This window comes from Sander lucioperca, chromosome 8 (assembly GCF_008315115.2).
Source record: "Sander lucioperca isolate FBNREF2018 chromosome 8, SLUC_FBN_1.2, whole genome shotgun sequence".
In the NCBI taxonomy this organism is placed as follows: Eukaryota; Metazoa; Chordata; class Actinopteri; order Perciformes; family Percidae; genus Sander; species Sander lucioperca.
In genome coordinates, this window is record NC_050180.1 from 22,681,446 (window position 1) to 22,697,985 (window position 16,540).

At 39.8% G+C, this 16,540-nt stretch overlaps 2 protein-coding genes across 3 annotated transcripts in view; both read left to right on the forward strand.

Annotated features, from left to right (window-relative positions):
- Positions 1–4,536, forward strand: part of LOC116049084 (potassium voltage-gated channel subfamily H member 7) — a 41,926-nt gene extending 37,390 nt beyond the window's left edge. The window contains exons 14-15 of the mRNA XM_031298484.2: positions 1,076–1,256; positions 1,918–4,536. Of these exons, the coding sequence (XP_031154344.2) occupies positions 1,076–1,256; positions 1,918–2,223 (487 nt within the window). The 3' untranslated portion in view covers positions 2,224–4,536. The remainder of the gene's footprint in view (positions 1–1,075; positions 1,257–1,917) is intronic.
- Positions 4,537–5,169: 633 nt separating this feature from the next.
- On the forward strand, positions 5,170–16,511 carry ifih1 (interferon induced with helicase C domain 1). Of its 2 annotated transcripts, none has more exons than XM_031298497.2 (16): positions 5,170–5,704; positions 6,025–6,196; positions 6,334–6,450; positions 7,037–7,102; positions 8,993–9,204; positions 9,839–10,049; positions 11,207–11,424; positions 12,802–12,903; positions 13,004–13,127; positions 13,233–13,448; positions 14,116–14,372; positions 14,477–14,626; positions 14,779–14,940; positions 15,028–15,218; positions 15,339–15,432; positions 15,587–16,511. In XM_031298497.2, the coding sequence occupies exons 1-16, from the start codon at positions 5,270–5,272 to the stop codon at positions 15,782–15,784; spliced, it is 2,925 nt and encodes a 974-aa protein (XP_031154357.1). In that variant the 5' UTR covers positions 5,170–5,269; the 3' UTR covers positions 15,785–16,511. The 2 variants fall into 2 exon arrangements, with proteins under 2 accessions (XP_031154357.1, XP_031154365.1); XM_031298505.2 differs by having other exon boundaries at positions 8,996–9,204.
- The last annotated feature ends 29 nt before the right edge of the window (positions 16,512–16,540 follow it).

Below are 16,540 nucleotides of genomic sequence, written 5' to 3' on the forward strand. Positions count from 1 at the left end.
AGAATGGATTAGTACAACATTTTGCAGAGTATGTAGTAGCTACACAGAATGTAAAACTGATGATTGGGAACAAAGTATGTCTGAAATATCTTGCAACTCTCTAGCTAAACTAACTGTAATTTAAACGTTAGATATGCAAGTAAGCTCTCCAGAGCTAATACCATACGTTGCATTTTAGTCTCATTATTTTCTGAAGTGGAGAACCACATTGGCCAATAGTTTAACCACACACCTGCAGCCAGCAGGCCATCTGAAATAGACACACAAATGAACAGCAGGTGGTATTTTTAGCTTAGATTATCACAGAGATCGAGAGACTACATCAGGGTGCTGGGAATACCGGGCTGGCTGATTTTATTTAGCACAAATGAGACATTTTATCCACTGCACTCTACCTGACCATGTTTTTTTCCCTAATGCTAGCTGGCTGCATGATGAGCAGAAATTCTCTCTCATTTTGTGTTTTTGTGGCTTTGACTAGTCTGAAAGGATATGACAGGGAAATAAATGCTGGTGTATTCTTCTTTGTTCTATTCAACAAATTCATATAAATAGCCAAGAAAAAATCAGTTTGCTGCACCTGTAATGAATGTCTGCTTTTACTTAATTCCTCATCAGTCATGACCTAGTAAACAATGCTGCCTTGTACAGTAGAGCAGCACAGTAAACCAGGGACATAACACAATGTATATGTATATTAGAAGGAATACAGGTAATTAAAAGGTTATTCAGCATTACCCACTTTAGCCTGAGGCCCTAAAAATAATGCTTGGATGAAATCTGCTCATAATTAGATTCACCGAAATGAGTGTGATACAGTCATTTCCACAGTAAATGCTGAATTCACACCTCCCACAGAAAGCTCATCACTCCTAGTATGAGCAGCGTATTTAGTCTACTACCTTGGCAGAATGTATATCCACTGAGGAGCACAAGCTCCATCTAGTGCTCAGTGAAGTACAACTGGCTGTGTTTTCAGGCATTACATGATCAGACTTGTCAGAATTATGCATTAATCTTGTCTTGTCTGTGATTATCTGTCTTTTTTACTCTGTTTTTTTCTGTTCTTTTTGAGGCTGGAGTCTCAGCTGATGACAGATATTCAGACCATCCTGCAGCTGCTGCAAAGACAACCGACACTGGGACCTCCAGCCTATAGCACTGTGACTGCCAGTCCAGACTATCACAGACCTGCTGTGAAGGTCCAGCCAGTTGCTCTGACTGCAAGAGATTTTTTCAGCCATACAGGAACTCAAGTAAGGAGGTTTTAGGAGGTAGAGACAGTTTTCATCCCACACAATAAGTTATTTTTGCACATATGTTCATGAAACATTGCTTTTTTTCTGGCAAAGCACAGAAAAAAAGCTGGCATTTACAATCACTAGTCACATTCTCACCAAGTCATCAGTGGTGTTTAAGGAGGCAATGAGGCCATTTCTATAAACTGACATGTTTTATATTGCTTTACTCCTACCTGTTTTGATTGATTGGTTTGTCTACCACAGTGTTTGCCAGAAAGTCTGGACAATCTCAGGAACCAATCTGAGCCACTGTCTGACACCATCTGAATTGTCTGGATGACATTAGCCTCGCCCATATGAGAGTCTAAAAAGGCTAAAAAAAGTAATAAGGTTTACTATATGTGGAGATGTTTTGCCTTAACTTCACTTTTCTATACAGTAAAACTTTTTTTTAATATCACAATAATTGCTTTTTTCTGGAATTTATGACTTCACATTTGAAAATTCACCTCCACTTCTAAACCTTTTTAACTAACAATAGGTTACCAAGTTGAAACTAAATATTGAATGAAAACCACGTTGCATAATAAAATCGCATTCCGTTTTAGAGTAAATACAGGTCCGTTAACTCCTAAGCCGGCAACTAAGTTGCATATTCTGCCACTCTTCTTCTTAGGGCCCCAGCGTCCAACTGGAGAAGGCCATTCAGGAATCCAAAGACTCTCTGTCGAGCTTGGCCAACTTGAATGCGCCCATTGAGGGCAGCCTTACATCATTACTTGTACAAAGACATACAGAGCCACAACAGCAACGACAGCAGCAACAACAGCAACCGATCCCAGGGCATCAACAGTCTGCACTGATCCTTCTTCCAACTGAAACCTCTTCCACCTCCTCATCCTCCCAAGCCCCTTCTGACTCCAACCTGAACATCCCTGGACTCCATACACCTGTCTCAGACCAAGAGTTTCCAAGGCCATAAACCTTCCAGCAGCACAGTGTTCATATATCTGGGTTGTACTTTAAGTAGCATCATTTGAGCAGCATGCTGGCACAGACATCTGTGTTGTCCATTTGCTATGGCTTGATAATAGCAGTAAGATGTGTTTTTTTTCATTGTGCATGTGGATAAAAAACTGTTCGCTGCAGTTAACAGTATGTCAAATTGTTTTCTGCAGTTATCAGTGTAATAACAATGGTTACATATTGTGACATTCATTTTATCAACACAGTAGCCCTCTGATGGACCCTTTAAGCATCATCCCACACACACTCAAAATGTACATGTAGATGTCCAACCAATCAGGATGAACCTAGTCAACCACACAGAAAGTGGCCCTATACAGCACTTCCCCATATACTAAGTCTACAGCTTCCTAACTAAGTTCAACTTAATGGGCAGGGATGCTGGTTAAAGGGCGCCATCTGGTTGTGATAGAACTAAAACTACAACACTTAATCAACTTTCTGTTTCACCCAGGCTTTGTACTCTAATGGGCTCTAATGGATTATGTACCACTCCTTGTGCCACAACATTTCATGTCCCAAAACACAATTGGTCATGCTGGGCTGAGTGGGCCACAAGGCTAGAGTCAGCCATAATGAACACCTCACCTAGTGTTTGCAAATGGGTTTCAAGCACCAGTGCACCAGTCCAACTACATTCACAACTTTATTCGTGGACCCCAGGAAACAGATCTGACAACCTTGACCATCAGAGAGATGTGTCCCTCCCTCCATCATTACTTGCTAAGCAAGAGGAGCTGACTGACCTACCTCACACTAGACAGGTCGCAATGTCTAGCAACACCCATCACCCAGGCCGTAGCCACTATAGCTCACCTGTGCAGCAGATGGCGGACGGCCCAAAAAAACTGCAAGTGCATACACAGCATGACTCAAGCCAACTGCTCCACAACATCCTGAGGTAAGGTACCTTTAGGTGCTGAGCATGCTTGGAAAGATCCAGGGAGAGACCAGAAGCACAGACTTATGGCAAAGACCAAAGACTCAAAAACTCAAAAACCACTCAAAGTCGTTCCTGGTCCGTGGAAGACTAGGACCAGGACTAAAGATCGTATGTGCTGGCTGGAGGAGACCCATCTCTGTCACCAGGTTGTCCAGGCAGTTTACAACCTGAGACTTAGAAGCAAGAATGAAAGCCAAAGCTAGAGCCCTGCATGACTTTGTGTCCTCATTGCCATCATGCATGTACTGTATTAGTACCCAAAGCATGAGGATGTAACATTTTCACTACAGGAATATAATGACACAGACATTCTTCCTCCATTTGCTGAAACATTTGCATGGCAACTGACTCTTAGGCACTGACAAGGCCATAGGTTGAAACACATATGGTGAAGTTCCACTGCTGGGATAAACCTGGTAAGTCCTGTTAGAGCCTGTTAAGAGTCTAAACCTTGTGCAAATACAGACTCTGCCACTCAGAGAGCCTGCATATGAACAGACTATACAAACTATTTTCTGCAGCTATTAGTGTAATACAACATTATTACAAAGGTGTGAGAACAGTTTTCTTATCCTTAGTAGTAGTCTTATCCTTCTTTGAAGTGTGACTCAGGGTTTATGGAAAATTGCACTGCAATATACAGTACAGTATCAAGTATACTGTAGTTTTCTTTTTTAAACGATGTGCATTATTACTGCAGTCGCTGACGTGCACCTACTGTACGACGTTAAGCCAACAGAACACACCATACATGCTTGTCTGGGCAGATATCATAACATGCAGATTTACAAATACTCTGTCTGTAAATAATGCTGTTATCCCAGAGCTATAGGCCTCTGACAAACAAGTATGGTGTAGATATTTCTACATGGCAGTGCATGTGTTTTATATTTATATATTTACTGTTTTGCACTGTTTATGAGCCCAAAGTAGCACATTTCAACATAAAATGATGTCAGCATATTTGTCTCTTTTTAGGATGTATTTAGAGGGTGTGTTGGGAGAGAGGGGGACACATTGAACGTGCATAAGCAGGCCTCAGAGAGGGTCTTGTGCCTATACAACCAATCTAAATGCTAAGTCAGCATCATCTTCATGTATAACTAACCATGACATTGACAAAGCATATCGTTTCCCTGAACTGTTTTTATTGGCAATGTACAATAAAGTTAAAATGCTATTAGATAATTGTTAGAAAGTAAATACATTACATGCAAGATGTAAAAAAAAAGAAGTAAATTATATGAGAAACTATTTAGCACAACAGTAAGTACATATGTTTGTTTTGAAGATGTGGGAGTAATAAATGAAAACACTTTTAGTTTTGTCATATAATGATACTGTCATTACTCAACACATCATTTTTCACGAGTTTCTTAGTTTGTATTAATTATGCATTAATCTGCAAAGTTAGTGTAAGTGTAAGAGTAAAAAAATGTCCCTTTCTGTGGAATATTTCTACTCCTGTAAAGTTGCACAAAATAAGAATATGGTGGGAATTACATCAGGTCACAAAGTCAATGGTACATTGGTAAAGCTGTCCCACTTTTGTAGGTGCAAAATGAGCGTGAGGGAGAAGTCAAACGGTTTTAATCCGTCACAATTAAACAACTATGTGAGTGGACAATGGGTTTGTGCAGAATTGTATAATACTATATTGATAAATGTAAGTAGGCTATACATAACACGCACCTATTAACAGTTGAGTCCTAATAGGTCACTGTTAGAATATTAGAAACATTTGTCTTTGGTGTTTAACAACAGAAATAGTTGTTTTCTGTTGACTGAGGCATGCACAGTTGATGTGTGTACAGTAGGTCTTGGTGTACGTGCAAAGACCAACCTATAATGGTCTAATACTGACACCCAGTGGCCAGTTTAATTCTTGAGAGTGTGGGAGAAATGAAACTGAAAGAGTTTAATTTCCTCGCTACAGCAAGTATATCTCGCTGCAGTGAGTCATCGTATTTTTTTTAGCTGCCAGTAGTTTTTAACTACGCCGGAGCCAGCCTGTAGCCTATACTGCGATCAGCCTTATCGAACGGTTAGTGGAGTCGTAATGGCTTCCGATGACGACGATGTCAATGAGCGTCTCATTGAAGTCTACTGGCAGAGGTTGCGAGAGCTTATTGTTGTGGATCGGGTTCTGGATCATTTAGAGTTCATCGAATACGACCAAAAGGAGCAGATCAGACAAAAAGCGAGGACCGACGGTGACATAGCGGCTACGAATCTCCTTATTTCCGCAGTCATAAAGAAGCCACACACCCTTGGCTGGTTCACGGCATTTGTTGACGCTTTGAAACATTCAGGTTGTTATGCTGCTGCGGAATACATGCAGGTCAATCCCCCCAGACCTGAAGTGGAGGCAGAGAATGATACCTGTGTCAAGCTTATTCAGTTGCTCTCTCCCAGTCTTGTGGAAATGCAGACTAAAGAGGTGTGCCTCCACTGTTTCTCTAAAGGCCTACTCACCCAGGAGGACTCGGACGTTGTAAGAACACTTTTTAGTGATCCACTGCTGATCATTTCTTCATTCATTTTGATTTGATTAGCACTTAGCAATAAACAGCTCACAATAACATTCACAGTAAATGTATAGTAGACCTACTGTCAACACATGTAGCCTAGTTTGAATACAATTTCAGTGTTTGTAGTTTTTTTTTTTTTCTCAGTTCACCTTAAATACCCAGTAGATGTCTTTGCAGTGATTGACCACAAGATGGCAGACACATGCACTTATCTGTTTTGCAGAGCACTGCACTTCATTCTGATTGCATTTGGTGTACTCCAGTTATTATGCTCATTTTGTAGATTGAAACTATAACAACAAACGAAGGACCCTGGAGTGGAGCCCGTAAACTTCTGAGATGTATCGTGAGAGGTCCACCAGGATGGTTTTCTACATTTCTCGATATTCTGCGTAAAACTGGCCACAAGGACCTGTATGAGCTAACAGGAGGGCCATCAGACTTTGACAACAAAGGTAACTAGCACACCCATCACAGGGATTGTCATTATAGTCATTAGATCTTGTGGATTAGAAAAACAAATATTTGGTAGAGATTATTAATTATTTAATTTACATTATACATTAAGTGTGATTTATTTATTTCTCATTAGGCTCAGATGAGAAACCTTCACTGATGGATGAATCTACAGCAAGTGCAGCAGCAGCAGCTGAAAGCTGTGATAGCTCACAGTTAATGGACATCAGCATATCCGAGGAGCCTGAAGCAGGTCTTACAGAACACCTCTGCTCATTGATCAATTGAACAAATATATCTTTACATGTGATAACAGCTGACAGTAGTCTTGATTATCTACATATTGAACAAGTCAAGGAACTGGATTTGTACATTCATACAGTCCAGTAGGCAGTGTATGGTTCAGTTCACCCAAATCACAAAACCTATGTTTATGTGCAAAGGTTTTATAGGGACACATTTATCAAAATGGTTTCTTAAGTAGAGGACACACTCAAAAGAGTCACATATGTCACTCCCAAACTGTCCATAAGGATTACCATGAGTAACCGGGACATTGCTTGTTGAAAAGGTTTTTCAAATGTAATTTATTTATGCTTTAAGGATCACACAGACCATTCAATTCAGCTCTCTTTTAGTGGAGAGGCAGCAGGAATGTCTATCTGCAACTATCTGCTTAGATACCACCAGAGATGAGAGGTGAAATTTGCCCTTTTGTCATTTGGGTGAAGTGACCCTATAGCAGCTGGTAGGCTACTCCCAACACAGTAAACAAGGCTAACATTTATGTCCTGCCTTTCTTGACTGTGATTTTTATACCTTGGTGGATATCTTTTCAGACCTATACGAAGCAGTGAGCACAGAACCCAGACAACTACCACACAGCTTGGAGCCCCCACAACCAGGTGTGACTGACCCACCCCTATAAATACTCTTAATGTTGTTCAGGTATTCAAAGTATTGTAGTAATCCAAAAAGCCTGTTCTGGGTCCTAGTAGAGCACACGCGAAAGCCAAACTCATAGCGAGAAAAAACGTAGGCTGGATGTGTAGATTTACTATCAACTCAGAATGAGTGTTTGGAACGAGTTGCAAATGGAACCTTTCTGCCTGCTCGTCACACAAAGAATATGTTCCATGTGTTGTACTATGATGAACCGCATAGAGGTCAAAGAGGACAGAGCATAGCCAGAGCTTCAAATGAAAACCACATGCTGACTCTATGTCAGCGCATTGTAAAGTAATGTAAAGGAAAGGTTTAATTCAAGTCACTGTGGAGTGGGGCCTTCTTCTACACCTCTAGGCCTAATGAGGCAGTGGAAATAATTATATGATATAAATAAATGAAGGAAGTGTCTTTTATGTTCTTAATATGAGGCTAGAGTACATGTTGTCTCATTAATGTGAGTAATGTCATAAACCTGACTGGTTGGCCAGAGTGCACCGTTAAAACAGAAAGGATTACATGTAAGATTGATCCACCAGACTGTAAAAAACGAGTTATATGTGCATAATTATTTGTGGCTCTTTTCAAATTAATTTCACTGCACTAAATCAAACTGAAAAACAAGCCTGTGGATTTTCTGTTCTTATTGGAACAGTACTAAACATAGCTGATTGTTGACTTTCCAGTTGTAATAAGTTTAGCGTCTGGGAACTGCTGGTAAAAATGCAGGGGGCCTCACAGGCCACTGTTTACTTCTTATTGTTGTTAAAATTCTTTCGCCATTGGCACAGACGTGTATTTACTTCTATGTAGTTGCTCGAACAGCACTTTAACCTCTGGCATACCAAGTCTGAGAGAGAAAATTAAAAGCTGTCTGCACTGAGAAAAGAAAAGAAACCTTCTGGGGGTTTGAACTCATAACTAGGGTGAAACGTGGAACCTTGAGTTGGAGGTAGCAGAGAGCGGGATACATACACATTGATGTTGGTGCCTCAGTCATATTTTATCCCCAGCCTAGACAGAGCAAATGAGTCGTGGCCTGCCAGCAACTTAAAGTCTGACTTACTAAGTGAATCATAGTAAGTCTACTGTCCTTGCAAACAGGAAAATAAGACACAATGCTGCCACAATATACATCAAGACCAGGGAAAACATTAGTGAAATGACGTGATGAAATTATACACTTCAAGCAGCTTGAGAAAATTAAATAATTGATAAATGCACGCAGATGTTAGCTTGTGCCTGTTTGATTATTTTTGGAAAATTTGAGCCAGTTAAATTGGCTCGTATCCCTCTTTAAATGTGACTTCAAGTTGTGGACGTGTAATGATGTTGTAAAAGGCCAGATTACATATATTTATTTGTACTTGAATAATATCTGCTGGCCTGCTTTTGACACAGTTCTTTAAATCTTTGAACTTGTTTGGACTAAGCAATTACAGTACAATAGTGCCTCTTACCAACATGATTTGTAGTGTACAGCGTTCATATCTTTACCACCTAAGACATGGTTTCATAGGTGCTCCACTCAGTGCTTGTGTATGTGTTATAAAGTGTTCAGTGTGGACTCTGCAGTGTTATTTGTGGTTTAAAATCAGTAACAATGAAAGTCTGAGTGCTTAGTGTTTATGTTTTAAATGTAGAGCATATTCCATGAATTTAGTTCATATGCATACAGTTTGTTTTGCATTTTTAACAGCAGCTGTAAGAAAACATTCCAACACAGGACCAAAACCACAAACAATGACAAGCACAGTCGTTTCCTGCTGGTAATGCCTGTAATTGTGGGTTGCTGACATAGACAAGAAAGTTTTGTCTGTCTGAACCTCTGCTCTGCATTACTTATCCAGAAGCAGCGGCCGGAGGCCCAGAAAAAGCTGATATTGTTCTTCGAGATTATCAGAAGGATGTCGCTAGACCTGCCTTGGAGGGGGAAAACATCATCATATGCCTCCCGACAGGAAGTGGTAAAACCAGAGTTGCAGTTTATATTACCAAAAAACATCTGGACCGCAGGAGGGCAGAGGGTTGTTCAGGGAAAGTGGTTGTCCTGGTGAACAAGGTACAATAACCCAAGTCTGGCATACCTGATGAATGGCTTTGCACTGTATGTTGACCTACTTATGTCCTTTTCAAATCCAAAGAAAACATTCTGTCTTTCAGTCCATTTGCACATATGTGGATCAGCTCACGACAAACTACAGGCTATGAGGTTTAGATATTCCCCTGCTCTTTAGTACTATTTGGCATGCATGTCATCTGCTCTGCACTGGAAAAGACCACTACTTAATCCATTTTGGATTAAAGGTTTTCCAGCTATAAAACAATTTAGTTGAGTTGTAAAACAGCTTGAGAAATAGTGATTGTATGTGACTGAAACTGATCATAGTGGTTCATTCTTCAACACTAGAAAGAACAGAATTATAACTTGCCTAGCAGTGTCCCTGCAAAAAAAAGGGAGCGTCTCACCCTGATCTTTAAACAATGAACTAAAATCTTCTAAATCATGACAAAGTCCTAGCAGCATTTATTGTGATCATAAACAAACACACCCTCACATCATCAGGAGCTTTGTAGGAATATAAACAATGCAGCTATTTCTTTATTTCTCTTATTGAGAGTTATTTCTATTTGTGAAATGTTTTGACTTTGTTGCATCGACAGCTTAAACCTGAATGTGCTCTGGTGTCCTGCAGGTTCCTCTTGTTGAGCAGCATTATTCTGCCGAGTTCTTGCCGTTTTTGAAGCCTTCATATAAAGTGGAGAGAGTCAGCGGAGACTGCCAGCTCAAAATCTCTTTCACAGAGATCGTGAAGAACAACGACGTCATAATTTGCACAGCCCAGATCCTTGAGAATTTCTTGGAGAGGTCTAACAACGGGGAGGACGAAGGGGTGAAATTAAGCGGTATGATTTTACAATATGATTTTACAAAAGTAAATAACTTTTAGTAATTTCCTTTGGTTTTAGTAAACTTGATCACCACTTAAAAACAAACCAGTGTTCAAAATTGAAATAAGGTAGTGTGACCTTATTTCAATATAATTTTCAATATTTTTTTTATTAAAAAAAAAAAAAAAATATATATATATATATATATATATATATATATATATATATATATATATATCCATCCATCCATCCATCCATCCATCCATCCATCCAAAAACCTTCCTAAAAAGCTAAAAAGCTTCCTAAAACCTTTAGTTAAAATCTGTCTAGGCTTAAACCACAGACATTGACAGATTTTGGAATAGAAAGCCACCCGGAGGACTCATAACAACTCCCCTGATGATACCTGACAGGATGTTGTCAAAGTCTTCCGGCTCTGCTGTTCACTCTTGTTGGCACTCACCAGTCCAAGGTGGAATAGCCACATCAGTGGAACATATGCTGTTTGTTGAAACGCCTGAGAGCGTGTCCTTTTTCTTTTTCCTTTTTTTCCTATCTTCTGCCTTCCAGGCCACACGTCTGTTCAAGCCATCAGTGTGTGGCTGATCAAATTCACATGAGAGCTTCTATCACCCACAGTACATCAAGCTGCCACTTTTCCATACTATTTTTCCTCCAGGGACACATTTGTATCACTCTGGTTAAACTTGTATGTGTGAATGATTATTATAATTCACCTCACTCACTCGCACTTTTGTAAAATACAAAAATAAGAAATGAGTTGAAGCTATTTTTGAAGTTTTCCAGCACATGTTATTGTGTGGCTGAAACTGCCGCGTCAGGTTCTTAGAAAAGTGCTGGTTTGTGTGGGAGAATCTCTCTTACAGAAAGATGTTATAATCTGCGAGTGACAGTCACCTCTATTTATTCAAGAAACGCAAATAAATGACATATATAAATAGCATTGCTTAGCTGAGAAAATTGTAGTCCCTGGACGGTAATGTAACAGTGAGAGATGCAGAAATGTAAATGTTATTGTTTCAACAAAGCAAGCAAGAATCTTGCTCAACAATATTCTTACCAGATCTCTGAATCTTACAATCGCTGAAAAATACTGTACTGTACAATACATTCATTTAAATGTTTGGTTGTCATGTCTTCTCTTCATGTAGATCTGACACTGATTGTAATAGATGAGTGTCACCACACTCAGAAGGGAGAAGTCTACAACCACATAATGATGCGCTACCTGATGCAGAAGCACAAGAACAGAAGGCTGAAGAAGGAGCAGAAGAAGCCTGTGCCACTCCCTCAGATCCTGGGCCTGACTGCCTCACCGGGGGTCGGGGCAGCCACGATAATGAAAAAAGCTGAGGACCACATACTGCGCGTAACTACTTTTCTTAGCTTTCTGTTCACACCTACAGTATGTAGACAAAAGCACAGAGCACATATTGGCCTATGTGTACAAAATATAAGCTACATCTTACAATGTAATGCAATCAACTATAATATAATAGCATATAATATGTTATATAATAATAACAGCAGAGACTGTAAGGCTGTTTTCACCTGGTTTTAAAATCGTCCTGAGAGATCCGATCACAATTGAACAGCTCTGAGTATTGCACCTGGCAGTAGAATGTGTCTCCAAATGTGTCTTGATTGACCACTTGTGATCAGATCTCGCTTTCCTGGTCTATATGCAAAGATGTCTGTTTGCATATAGGCTGGTTGTGTTTGTATACATTTCAGTTGTTACTCTCAAATAAATCATACATTAGAAGCGTGTGATGACTGCCTACAGTCTGTCTGTGCCGAAAGGACCTAACTTTTTTCTGCGTGACGTTTTTTTGCTGCTTCACAATAAAAGCTTTTAAATAACTAGGACTTTTGATAGGAAAGGAAACGTGTTGTCCACCCTTTGACAGCCGCTCCAGCTTCTAAATAGCAACAGCAGACGTTGCAGCGTAGGAGCAGGAATGTATGGCATGGGTCAATTTTTTTAAACTAAAAATAAGGTTATTGTATACCGGCAGTCCCTGGCGACCTTCATGCCACCCACAGCGGGGCACAGATCTCCAGAGAGCCAGGAATATAAGAGCAGGCAGCACTGGAACAAAAACACAGACAGTATGATAATAACATCCAAAACACATTTCTGTGACATGAGAAATACTTTGGATGAGTACGTAGTTCTGATCACATTTGAGTAGGCAGTTCTTTATGTGGCCAATGTGGACACATTTGCGTACACACTGCTATAAGTATGTGGTCATGTGGTCTGAGTGATCAGATCTCAATGCGTCCTCAGTGCTTCCTGGGTGCATTCACACCTGTACTTAGAGCTGTCCACTTGTGATCGGATTTTAAAACCAGGTGTAAACGTGATTTATAGCCTATAAAATCACTGAAGAGATTTTTTTGGATTGGAGTACATTTTACAGCTGTGGCTCTAATAGTGTCCACACCTAGTATATACACTTCACAAACTTCATTGTTTGTTTTCATCTAAATCCTGCTCCGGTCTGCCTTAGTCATCGAGAATCCTGTTCATCCAGTCAAGCGGTTTCAAATGTTCCATATTCCCTCGGTACATACACCAGCCATAAAGTTTCCTACAGCCACAAAAGTCAACAATTTAAAACAGCCCTTTGGCTTCAACTCTGTGTCTGGCATGCAGAGTAGAAATAGTGTGTATTACTGCGATGGAGATGTCTGATTTTGATTAATTCAAACAATGTAAATCTGTTCGTCTCCTTCATAGATTTGTGCAAACTTGGACGCTTCCAAAATCATGACAAGGAGCCTTGGGGAACACAAAAGGGAACCAAGAAAAGTCGTTCAAACTGTTGAAGACAGAAAAGAGGTACATTTGTTCATCAGGAAATGACATGGTGGTAGCTTTTTGGTACAGTTTCTCTCTAAAGAACAACATTGGAAGTGTTATATCTTTGTATCCTTTTCAGGATCCCTTTGGCGATGTAATCAAGAACATCATGAATGCCATTCATACCCACGCAGAGCTGAGCCCCACCTCTGACCTTGGCTCTCAGAATTATGAACAGTGGGTTGTTCAAAAAGAGCGAATAGGTGAGAAGATTTTAAGATTCAGGGATACTGACCCTTTGTCCATCTTTTGATAACAAACTACCTAGCTTCTTCTTGGATCTGAAAAATTGTCTCTATCCATTTTAGCTGCAACAGAGGAAAATCAGAAAGTGCGGGTTTGTGCAGAGCACCTTAGACAGTACAGCGAGGGCCTGAATCTCAGCAACACCATTCGCATGCGTGATGCCTTCAGTTTCCTGAACAAATACTACGACGAGGAGATTAAGAAAAAAGCCACACCAGATGATGAGCAGGACATACAAATCACAGATACTGAGAGATTCCTCTTCAATTTGTTTAAAGGTATGTGGTGGTTGGCAAAAGCCCAAGTGACTTGTTGTTATCAATACTGTTATGTGTCGTAGCATTTTAACCCAATAGTTAGACATTTCAGGAAAGAAGCTTATTTGCTTTGTTGCTGAGAGTTAGATGAAAAGCTCTATACCAAATTCATATCTGTGAATATAGGGCCTGTGCTAGTTAGCTTATCTTAGCATAAAGACTAGAAACATAGGGAAACAGCTAGCCTGGTTCTGTCCAAAGGTAACAGAATCTACTATGCAGCACCAATTTCACTAACACGTTATATCTTGATTGTCTAATCCGTACAAAAACCGAAGTGCAAAACTAGCACGTTGTGGTTTCATGGGTAACTTCCTGGTCTTGGCTGGTTGCCTGGTAACCCGACAGCTATAACAAGATTTATAGTTTTTCGGTTTTTGTACAGATTAAACAAACAAGATATAACTTGCTAATTAATGAGCTTTAGATGTGCTGGCAGATTTAGTTAGCTTATCCCCCTTTCTTCCAGTCTTAATCTACTGTAACTGGCTACTGGCTGTAGATATAAGATGAAAGTTCTATCAATCTTCTCATAAAACTCTCAACAAGGAACAAGGAAGTATATGAACCCAATTCCTTAAACCTCTAAAATGATACAAAGACTTTCTTTGAATTTTATTTCTTGCAGAGAAAAAGGAAGAGCTGCAAAAGCTTGCAGATAATCCACAGTATGAAAATGACAGCCTGACGAAACTAAGAAGTAAAGTTCTGCATGAGTTCAGCAGCAGGGAGGCGGCCAGGGGGATAATTTTCACCAAAACACGGCGCAGCGCCATTGCTCTAAGTCAGTGGATACAGGAAAACCCCAAGTTTGCTGACATTGGAGTCAAAGCCTCACATATGATCGGAGGAGGAGACCAGAGTGTTGTTAAGCCAATGACCGCGGTGAGTGCACATTACACAAACTGCAGCACATTTGCTTCTAGCATTCGACACACTTCAAATCCAATTCACACTTACCCTCCTCTATATAAATGTGTGTTGATTAGGCCGAGCAAAGGGACGTGTTGACCAAATTCCGCGATGGTGATGTCAACTTGCTGATTGCTACCACCGTGGCAGAGGAAGGTTTGGACATAGCAGCGTGCAATTTTGTTATTCGATACGGCCTCGTGACCAATGAGATTGCTATGATTCAGGTCAGTGATGTCAGTCATCAAATGAGGAATTACATGTAATGCCTGTTAATGATTATCACTTCTATGTCCAGTAATAAAGACACCATTATACAATGTTACAATGAAATGTTAAAGTGGTTGCTTAATACTGACTCTATCATTACCTTTTGCAGGCACAAGGTAGAGGAAGAGCTGAGGACAGCAGTTACACTCTGGTCGAGGTGAAGAACTCTGGGGTGGCTGAGAAGGAATGTGTTAATGAGTACCGCATTAACATGATGAACAAAGCCATTGACAAAATCAGAGCTTTAGATCAAGCAGACTACGACAAACGGGTACGTTCGCTTCAAACTTAAAAAAGAAAACTGAAACCCACATTCCTGTGTAAGACTGTTCTCTGTGATGTTTTTTCCTTTCATTAGATCTTCGAGTTTCAAATTCAGGCTATAATGGAGGAGAAGGTGAGAATGATAAAGAAGAAGCAGAAACACATGCAGTACGAGAAGTGTGAAGTGAAGTTTAGCTGCCGAAGCTGCAGCAGACACGTTTGCACTGGCGAGGACATCCAGATCATCGAAAACATGCACAGAGTTAATGTTACACCAGAGTTCAGGTACAAGTCGACTTTTACATTGTTCAGTGATGTATGCCACAACTTATTATGATGAATTATATGCATGCTTATCATATTTGTTCAAAATCAAATCAAATACTGAATTGTTTTCTTTTGCAGTCAACTTTTTATTCAGAGAGAAAACACGACTCTTCAAGAGCGACTTCTAGATTATGAAACCAATTACTTCATAGCATGCAAAGACTGTGGCCAGGTAAGTTTTTTTTTGTGTGGACATTTTGGGAAATACACTTATTTGCTTTCTTTAGTAATTGAACAAGCCTTTGCTTACTCAATGTAAATAACCTAAATCAACCACCATTTTATGGTTTAACGTCGACGATTGATTTCAACGATTTCTGTTGCAGAGATGGGGTTCCATGATGCTCTACAAAGGAATCGATTGTCCCTGCCTCCACGTGAAAAACTTTGTGGTGACATTCAACGGAAAGAAGATCAGCAAATGCACCAAGTGGAGTGAGCTTGCCATCAAGTTTCCCGCCTTTGACTACGCTGAACATGCGAGCCGTTTGGCAGATAACTCAGATGACGAAGACACTGACTGAATCACAACTGCGTTGACTCACTAATACTCACAATAACATTGACTTCTGTTGAATTATTATGTTTGGCTTGCACAGCATGAGTTACTGCACCTATGACACTGGTACATGTAATGCTTCCTTTGAGTGCTACAATGTGCATGCAATGATAACTGGAGTATGTGATGTTGGTGGATTTAAGAACGTACAATAGTTTTCATCATTTTATTGGGAAAAGGCTTATTTCAAAAATATGTAAGATTGTCAACATATAATTTTGCAATGGTGTTGGTATATCAGAAACTATATGTTGAATTTACTGCATACACTCTTTTAACAGTCATAAAATGTACGTATTGTGTGCATCACTGATACAAAAAGCAGGAAAAATTATTTTCCTCTCAAACCCCTGTGGTCTCATGAGATTGGAGCCACTGAGCCTGTGATAGCCCATCAGAGCCCACCTGTCAACACACATGCAAACAAACAGGTGCTGGTGAGTTTCCATTACAATAAATCTAACTGTTGAGCCATCACAGCTGCTATTTTTAGAACTATTTTTTAAAGAATTGTTTCCGCAATTGCAAATAGAAACCTGTGTGATCTGATTGCACAAACAAGTTGTATGGATCCTTGAGTAATAGAAGTGTGTCTACTATCTGGCTTAAGTAATATTTTTTTTATTTCTTTTTAAATTGCATTTATGTTCTTAATAATTAATCCACATTCTAATAAAAACTTTCCCAACTAATCACTTGCCCAACACTATTATTGTGGTTA